Raw genomic sequence first — 9,675 nt, forward strand, 5'->3', positions numbered from 1 at the left:
GCTAGCCAGGCGGTGGTAGCTCACGCCTTTTATCCCAGCACTCGGGAGGCAGAGCCAGGTGGATCTCTGTGAGTTCGAGGCTAGCCTGGGCTACCAAGTGAGTTCCAGGAAAGGCACAAAGCTACACAGATAAACCCTGTCTCCAAAAAAGACAAAACAAAAAAAAAGTCACAGGTAGGCTGAGGACCTAGTAAGGAAAAAAAATTATGTGTGGAGATGTAGCTTAGAGGACAGCACATACCTAGTGTGTGCCGTTCCTGGCTTCTATCTCTGGCACCACAAGTGCCGGTGGTTACAGTTAAGATGTCAGCCAGGCTTGATGGGGCAGGGTTGTAATCCAGCACCTGGGAGGCAGAGGCTGGTGGATCCAGAATTCAAGGTCATTCTAGGCTCTAAGGAGAGCTTGAGGCCAACCTGGACTACATGATAACTTACCTCCAGAAACAATTAAGTGATGGCCTATGGGAGATGTTCTCTGGCTCTCGGATGTCCAACATTACAGAGCTCCATAAAGTCAACGTTACCTGTTTAGTTATCTTCATGTAACCGTCCTGGCAGGGCCTAGGGATACTCTAAAGAGAGAATGTTGAACCTCTCTCTGTGGCTATCAGACTGCTGAAATAATGGTCCCCCATAAACTGACATTTCCTGGGGAATCTCATGCTGGGAGAAGGTTAAGACTTGAGGTGGTAACTTCTGAATTGCAGCTGCCTCTCATTCCCTGGGTTGGGCACCTTTACAATACATATAAACTGTGCAGCTCAACATGCTGGCATGCCTCATTGTTAGTGTTCCATTAATAAACTCAGAACAGAGCCTGTGGACACAGGCAGAGAGGCTGTTTTCCATTTCTTCTCCCCACATCTTGTCTTTCTAATGTGTTTTGTTACTTACTGTTCAAACACTAAGCAAATCATTCTGCATCTTGAGCTTATTTCTCTGTCTAAAAGCTTCAAGGACTGTTGTTTCCCGTCTTGGCACATAGAGCCCCATTTGTCAGAAACAAGTTTGGCAAATAAACAATGGTCTACCCATAAAAAAACAAACAAACAGACAAACAAAAAAACCAACGACTTGAGGTGTGGTACTAGCCAGAGGAGGACCTTGTCACCCAGGAAGAAATCTCTTTCACATAGTTCTGATTACTCAGTCAACACCGCTTCCACCTGTCTCCACCCAGGCGCCACTGGAGCCTAGACAATGAGGAGCCAGTGACACACACATGCCCAGCAAGCTGCTGCCCTATTTTTTTTTTCCCCATGAAACATGGAACTCCTTTGGAGGAGTTGTTTTTGCATTTCCTCATCAAGGGTTCAGCTCACTTCATTCACTCGTGGCTGCTGCCGAGAGCACTGCAGTGACGTCATCAAGGTCCGGAGTGACCTTTCTACCACTTACTCCCCAGGCACTTGCCTTCTTTAGACTGGGTTTTCACTCTGTAGCAAAGATTGGTCTCACAACGGTGGTTTTCCTGCGTCAGCCCCCGAATGCTGAGACACCGGTGTGTGCTATCATGTCCAGCTCCTAATGCACACATTATATTTAAGTTATCAGCATATATTAGTTATACAATAGAATGGGTTGCACTGTGGCATTTTCATATATGTATATTACAGAATCATACCCACTTCTCTATTCTTTTCTTGTCTATAATCCCCATCCTTTTCTAAAGGGAACTTTTGAACTCTGTAATAGTTGTCATTTCAGGAATGTTTGACCCAGTTGGCCACTCCTGTCTTGAAACGCAGTTTTCCTCAAGCACACATCTCCATCTTTCCTTTTAAATACAAGAGTTGAGTGCACCTGGGGGGTGCAGTTGAGTAATGCATGTGCTTAGCATGCACGGAAGTCTGGTCAGGCCTCAGAACAAAACCAAACTTAGTTCTCCCAATTCTCCTAAACTTCAAACTGGACTCTGTTCCTAAATGATTGTACCAGGAGGAATTCTCAGTAAAGATCATCAAAAAACTGCTATTACTTGAGGTGAGCGAAATGAAGGGATTTATTATAGGGAGGAAGCAAACCAACATGAGAACTACCGGCTGAGATGTGGACACTTTCTGTGAAAAATTATAGCTTAAAGCTAAGTGTATGTGTGCTCCATGTAAAATCTGGTTTTTTGCTCTAACTTTAGTCTGATATGTCAAACACCTCTTGACTAAACTTGTCAGTTCCTGAGGTCAGAGGACATATATTTCACATACTGTGAACAGCAGCTAACACAGTGCTTGGTGTGTGGTGGACACTCAATAAATACACAGTACTGTGGGAGCAAAAGTGTAGGGATGGGTTAGTTGTAGAGTTAAGAAGCAGCCAACAGTGATGTTACTATCTGAAAAAGTCTGGAGTATGATAAAGTTGGAAAAGTAAAGGGATCTTAGCAGGAAAATTTGGGGAGAGACTATGTTGATTCACTCTTGTTAAAGACCCAATAAAAAGGTTGCCAGGTGGTGGTGGCACGCGCCTTTAATCCTAGACCTTGGGAGGCAGATCTCTTGAGTTCAAGGTCAGCCTGGTCTACATAATGAGTTCCAGGACAACCAGGGTAACACAGAGAAACCCTGTCTCAAAAAACAAAGAACAAAACAACAAAGCACAGATACAAGGTAATAAATTTATAAATCATTGGTCATGGTGGTACATATCTTTAATCCCAGAACTCAGGGGTCAGAAGCAGGCAGATCTCTGAGTTTGAGGCCAGTCTGGTCCAAATATCATGTTCCAAATACCATTGAAATTGCCAGTATAAAGAAAGTTACTTAGTCACATTATTGCCCTAATTTTTTCACACAGAATATTCCATTTACTGTGTAAGTGCTGGTCATCTGGACATGTTCTCAATAATATATTTGTTAGCAGGGTGGTTTCAATGGGGCAGAATTTGCTGCCAATAAAGCTTGAGTTTAATTTGTTACCTATTTCCAGTGGCAACCAATGATCAGGTGCTTTTATGTCACAGGTTTCAATTCGTCCATTCTTTACATCGATGGACACTTGAATTTCCAAATGTGCCTGTTCATACGGCACATGAAATGTGGTGTTCACACTAAACTTAGGAGTCCAGCCATATATCCACTCCCAACTTTGCAGTTCTTTGACTTTGCTGTTTATTCCAGGAAACTGTGTCTCATCTGCTGGGTTGATTAGGTTAATGTGATTATCAATTTGATGATAAGCAGCATACTCTGCAGCAATAGCATCCATCAGAACTTCACAGGTCAGCGTGGGATCTTTTTCCAGAAGATTTTTGACTATGGAAGGGATGCTGGGAGTGGCATTGCTCTTTATGCCTTGGTATGGGCTCTTCAGCAAAGAAGACAAAGCTGTCCTGTCGGTACTGCATAACAAGGTACAATGGTGATACGCAGCAATCCGGCCAATCTTTGATGCAGTTCCTGAGATTTTAAACTGCCCATCGAGTAACAGGTCAAGTTTTTTGGTAGGCTGCACGTCCAGGTGGGGTTGGACAGTATTCAGAGCTCTCACGATTAGTTTCAAGTTTTCCATTCTGTTGTACTTGGTCTTGGTGGTAAAGAAGGTCAGGTTGATATTCCCCATATCGTGGTACACTGTTCCTCCTCCACTCCTTCTCCGAGCCAGTTTTATACCTTCCCGTCTCATCAGGTGGAGATTACACTCCTGCCATGGGTTCTGGTGCCTCCCAATGACAACGCAGGGAGAATTCCTCCAAAGGAAGAGAATTGGCTTGCCTTCTAGATGTATGTGGTCATGGATCCAGTCTTCTATAGCCAGATTTTGATACACGTCATTGGAGATCGACTGTAAAATGAGCCCATGTGTGGCTGGGTTTCTAAAGCCAGCTGTTGGGACCTTGTGGTGACGTAGAAACCGGAAGCAGTTCTTCATGGAAAACGGGATTAGCATGCTTTTAGAAACAAGGCAAAAGAAGGAAAGTTAATTCAATGAAAAAAATTAAATTCTATTCTTTAGTTAATTATTCAAAACTCATCACAGGGTCCAGACCAGTTGCTTTTCTCTCCCTTTTCAGCTTTCCCCTTAGTCCTGAGCAGCTCCATCACAGAGTGCTCAAAGGAAATCAATGAAGATAAATGTCAACTAAAATGAAATAAGTGGACAGTTTTCATATAGTAAGTATGAAATAAATACATTAAGTAATGTACAACAAAGTCAAATAAATTATTTTTGAATTCACAATACATTTTCATTGAGAAAAATAATAGATTAGCAAAAAGAAGAAAGTGAAAGAATTCAGAATCCTATCATCAGGAAATAATCAACATTTTGGTATAAACAACCAGTTTTACTTCTGTTCTTGTGTATATCCTTCACACATACAAGTTTTCCCCTAAAAGTGTATAGTACTGTTACTTCAAGCAACTTCCCCCACCCTGAGATGGGGCATCCCTATATTGCCCATCTTACCTTGAACCCCTGGGTTCAAATAGTCCTGTGCCCTAGCTTCAACTTGAGCATAGACATACACTACCATTACTGGCTTTCAATTACCATTAAGTTTATTTTTATATCAGGGTTTGTGTGTGTGTGTGTGTGTGTGTGTGTGTGTACACATACACATTTGTGCATGTGCAGGTCAGAGGTCAATGTTAGTCTTCTTCTATCATTCTCTACTATATTCTTTGAGACAGGGTACTGAACCTGGAGCCCAGATATCCTCTTCTACGGTGATCCAAGGGAGAAACAGTGAAGAATAGGTGTCATGATGTGCTGGATACTAATAAACTAGAATGTGGTCATGGAAGTTGGGATTTGAGAAAGACCTTGTGACATCCTTTCCTAAGGTTAAGATTGCCACTCTTGTGAATAGATAGAGGTTAAGGTAGAAGAGTTGCTTTTAAATTTTAAGCTTTGCAACTTACTAATTGAATTGTTTTAGGTAAAAAGTTTAATCTCATCTGATTCAACTGCCTTCAATTGAATTCAATTTGAGAGCACATAGGAAGACTGAATTAAATGTATTATGTATAAACCATTCATACCAGACTAATATGAGATGGACTGAAACAATTACGATTATAGGGTCTTCTCTTCTGATCTTTTTTTTTCTCATTTAACACATATTCTTTCAAGTGTACAGGATTCCTAAAAGATGTGTCAAACTGGAATTTACCTTAATAAATTAACTATAGTCTGAGATTAACCAGGGAAAACTGAGATCTTGATAAGGGTTCTAGAACTGATTTAATTCATGAGTTAGTCCAATGCATGGGTTGCATATTTGTTTAATTAATGCATTTTAATCATATTTTAAAAGAACTCCATTTACCCAGGCATAAATATACAGTGTGAATTAACTACAACAAAGGTATCAATTTGTCAAATTCTGGGATTCATCAATGAACCACATAAAGGTGATAAGAGTTACAAGGAAAGAAAAAGCAGGGCCAGATTAGGGAGGGCTGGAAATCTGTACGTGAGTCAAATTTAAAGAGGATTGTTAATCTAGGCCTCATTAAAATGGTGACATGTGAATCAAGATTGAGGAGTTAGATGGAATGATTAGTAAGTGCCACAAAGTGTTTTAGATATCAGAACACATTATGCCCCCACCCCAGACAGGGTTTCTTTATGTAGCCCAGGCTGTTCTGGAACTAGTGCTGGAGACTCTGCTTCAGGGTTGAAGGCATGCCCACACCCTCTGAGACTAATGTGTTTCTCTTTTATTCTGTTCTCCTGTAGCTGACTCCTGACTAAATGAAACAGTCCATCCTTTGAAAGCCTGGTAGAATTTTGCTTCTACAAAGTTACTTTGCACCTCTCTCTACACTCTTATTTTTTTTAGTTAAAATTTTTTTCATGTATTTTGCTCATGTTCCTTCCCCTCCCCCTCTTTGCCAGACCTTGCCACCTCTCTATCCAACCGACTTTATGTTTTCTTTAAAAAACAAATAAAATCCACAAAAACTAAAATAAAAATAAGCAAAAGACTAATAAGACAGAAAAATACTCCCTTCCCCACAAGGAACAAAAAGTTCACACAAAAAGCCTATGGAGTTAGTTTTGTGTTGGACAGCTACTCCTGGGCATGGTGCCTGCGCTGGAGTGTGGTTGATACAATCATCTACACTCGTATTTTAAAAGTTTAGCTGTGCAAGGGATTGAACTCAGGAACTTGCTCAATCTAGATTTGAGCTGTACCGCCGAGCAACCCCCAGGTCTCTGTTTTCATCTTCATTATTAGTGTTATAATTTTTTTTTTCTCAGAAGGCAGTTCCACGTTCCGGGAGACACTTTGCACGGCCAGACATGCTTCTCCACGAACAGAGAGGAACGCAAAACCAAACCACAGGCCCACCTTCCTCACAAGGCCTTACCAAAACTTTGCTAGCTCCTTGACAACGCGATCCAAGCCCGGAATCTCATTACGGACTTAATCAAGTTGTACCCTTCCTGAGCAGGCACGCGACTAGCATTCAATGTCTTGCTTAGTTTATCCAACACCCTAATAGAATCAACTGTTCATAATAGTGAAATTACAACGTCCGGAGCACCGGGGGTAACCAGCAGAGCTTTCAGTACTAGTCCGAGGGGCCCAAGTGACGGACACGTGGTACACGCAGCACCCGCTACCGCTCAGCGAGTGCTGCCACAGCTAGCAAATAAATCTGCTAGATCTGCTTCCGGCTTCACCCACCTGCCTCTTCCGGTCTCGCCCGTAGCTTTTGTTCTGCAAACTAAAGCTCAATCAGCACACCCGGGACCTGGAGCACTCAGCACGCGTGACCCAGTTCTTCCCCTCCAGCCACTCCCATGGAGGTTTGCCTTAGCGAGGGACAGCTCCCAGGAGGACACGCCCCACAAAGTCCCGCCCCCTGGAAGACCCGCCCCCTGGACGTACCGCTCCCCCCAGGTCTTAGAAAGGGCGTGGCCAAGCCTGAAGGAGGAGCTCCTATGTCTTTCCTGTCCCTCCTAGGTTTATTAAGGGTGTCTTACAGCAGGTCAACGAATCCAAAACTAGATTCGCGGAAAGAACGCAAGCCACTTTCAAGTAACTACCAAAAGATGTAAAGCCCTAGTACAGATGGGGTTCCTCGAATGACAGTGAGATGAAGGCTGTCAAGGGCGAAGGGAAGAGAGGAGCATTTCTTGGAGCGAATTTTGAGGCAGTCTCAGAAATCCAGAGCAGGCAGGTCACATACCAGGCATGACTGTCAACAATTACTCTGCTAACATGTAGTAGGCATTGCCCTGGGCCTTTACCTCTTCATAGTGAATGTGAAGAAATTCAAGGTCAGTGTTGAAAGGCAAATTGAATTCGAAGGAATAATTGTTAGCTGCAATACAGACCAAATAATAACCTGGCCTGAGCAGATCGGGGGTAATGGTGTTTACGTATGGGGTATGGGGTGCTCCATATTGCTGTGGGCTAGAAAACCTCTGCTGAAAAGAAACAGAACCTTTTCTGATCAAGTACATGGGAAATTCCCCAGCAGCAAGGTAGCAACGCAATTATTTTCTGCTAGCTATTGCAGGGTAGCACGCCGTCTCAGATATGAGCGACTTACTAATAACAAGGGCAAACTGGGCGATTCCTCTGCTGGTTTCTTTTAGTAGGAGCTGGCTAAACTGTGCAATTCAAAATGGTTTCTATTCACACTCAGGCAGGTGCTGATTAGCTAGTGCGGCAGTTTGATTCAAAGCAGTTGGAAGCAGCATTTCAACCACAGTTTGTTTGTTTGTTTGTTTGTTTGGTTTGTTTGGTTTTGTTTTGTTGGTGTTTTTCCAGACAGGGCTTCTCTAGGTAGCTCTGGCTGTCCTGGAACTCACTCTGTAGACCAGGCTAGCCTTGAACTCAGAGATCTACCTGCCTCTGCCTCCTGAGTGCTGGGATTAAAGGCACGTGCCACCACGTCTGGCTTTCACCCAAGTTCTTGTGGCTACAAGAACAGGAACAGCAAAACCAGACTAGAGTTAAGGAGCAGGATAATGTGGACCCTCTGGAATTTCCAATGACACTCAAACATGCTTCATAGTCCCCTGGTAACAGAATTTCTCCTTCTACTTTTTATTCTGTCTGATCGTCTTAAAACTTCTTTTTGTGGGTGAGATAGGGTCTCACCCTGTAAGCCAGGCTTGCCTGGAACTAAGTACATAGACCAGAATGGCCTCACAGAGATTTCCTGCCTCTACCTCCCAAGGGCTGGGATTAAAGACATTAGCCATGGTGCTCAGTCCAGATTCTTTCATTTAAATTTTGTTTACTATATTAACTCTGAGATTACACACAGTAGACAGCAAATCAACCAATCTATCTGTATGCATATATGTAGGTTACAGAATGACTACAGAGGGTTAAAGAAATAAGGAATTTTAAGAAATTTCAAAGAGGCCTGAGAGGCTAAAGCTGGGAAACAGATAGAAATGCAAAGGAGCCTATGGCTGTCAGATACCGAATCAACTGACAGTTTTGGAAAGGGGTGTGGCTGCTGCTATAGAGTCAGGGTCAGAGCTAAGCTGTAGAGTTGAGTCTAGCTGCAGTGGTGAAGGGCAGGAACTGGTCCAAAAGAACAAATGGGTGGACAGACAGACAACAGGTCCAGACAAGCAGACAGGCAGGCAGATGGCAATTTGAGTAGCCTATGTCAACAGCTGGGACAAAGCAGAGGGACAAAGCAGAGCTGAAGCCCCTGGGAGAGCTGGGAGTTGTCAGATTACAGGTTAGTGGGACCATCACAATCACAGTCATAGGTCTCTGCCTCCTCATGAGGTCCAAGGGAGAGAGCTGATCTGTTTTCCATGTGTGTATGCTATGGAGGTCAGAGGAAAACATGCTCTCTTCTTCCACCAAATGGGTTCTGGGGATCAAACTCAAGTTGTCAGGCTTTGGTGGCATGTGCCTTACCTGCTGAGCCAATCTGACAGTCCTGATATGATTTTAATACAGCCATGAGCTCCTATAGTACCAATTCACCTTGATAAATTTATGGAGTGACTCCCTGTCTACGCCCAAGAATAAGTCATTTATTAGTCTGTGCTTCTTGAGGGTGCAAGGCAGATGGTGATAATTATATGTTCACCCAAGTGCACAGTCATCCTCCATCTTCAAAGTGGAGTCAAAGCTGCTTGTAAAATGGACTCTCTCAGGACAAATCAGTCTTGAGAAAAAACCAACAACACAGTTTTACATAATATGGTGTAATGCAGGGCATAAGAGCATCTAAATAAAAAAAATAGCTCCATCTTATAGTTCTATACTTTGAAAGCTTGATCTATCCAGAATCTACAGTCCTGAGTTCCCTCATTCCTCCATGAAACCTCACTGCATCTGCCCCCATCTCTCTTCCTTGGTCACATCTCTCTCCATCCCATAACTATATCCTGCTACACTTTACCTGGATTACCACTGCCATCATCCATTTGGATAACCACTTAACTCTAAGTTACGTCGCCTTCAGAGAGGTCTTCCTAGTTGCTACAATCAAGTTTATGTTATAGCTGTTGTTGAGGCTTTCTGAATGCTTTGCTTTTCTCATGGCAAAACACACTTTGTACTTGATATAATTGCTGTATAACATGTCTTCTCTGGCATCACTATGAAGGCAGTAGCTATTTTGCTCTATCTCTAGCACCAAGAATGATCTTAGATAAGGTGAATTCATTACTTGTTGCTTTGACAAAATATCTGATGAAAGCAACGTAATTCAAAAGGAACTGTTTATTGGGGCTTATAGTCTG

General features: G+C 42.8%; 1 protein-coding gene across 2 annotated transcripts; it reads right to left on the reverse strand.

Moving 5' to 3' along the window:
• Nucleotides 1-2,629: 2,629 nt before the first annotated feature.
• Nucleotides 2,630-6,817, reverse strand: Lipt1 (lipoyltransferase 1). 2 transcript variants are annotated; one of them, XM_052745118.1, is made up of 2 exons: nucleotides 6,635-6,817; nucleotides 2,630-3,886 (listed from the first exon to the last, which is right to left on the reverse strand). In XM_052745118.1, exon 2 carries the CDS (start codon nucleotides 3,883-3,885, stop codon nucleotides 2,764-2,766), a length of 1,122 nt encoding a protein of 373 aa, XP_052601078.1. In that variant the 5' UTR covers nucleotide 3,886; nucleotides 6,635-6,817; the 3' UTR covers nucleotides 2,630-2,763. The 2 variants fall into 2 exon arrangements, with proteins under 2 accessions (XP_052601078.1, XP_052601079.1); XM_052745119.1 differs by lacking the exon at nucleotides 6,635-6,817 and adding an exon at nucleotides 6,315-6,602.
• Nucleotides 6,818-9,675: the final 2,858 nt, after the last annotated feature.

This window comes from Peromyscus californicus, unplaced genomic scaffold (genome assembly GCF_007827085.1).
Source record: "Peromyscus californicus insignis strain IS unplaced genomic scaffold, ASM782708v3 Scaffold_19__1_contigs__length_69161282, whole genome shotgun sequence".
NCBI lineage: Eukaryota > Metazoa > Chordata > Mammalia > Rodentia > Cricetidae > Peromyscus > Peromyscus californicus.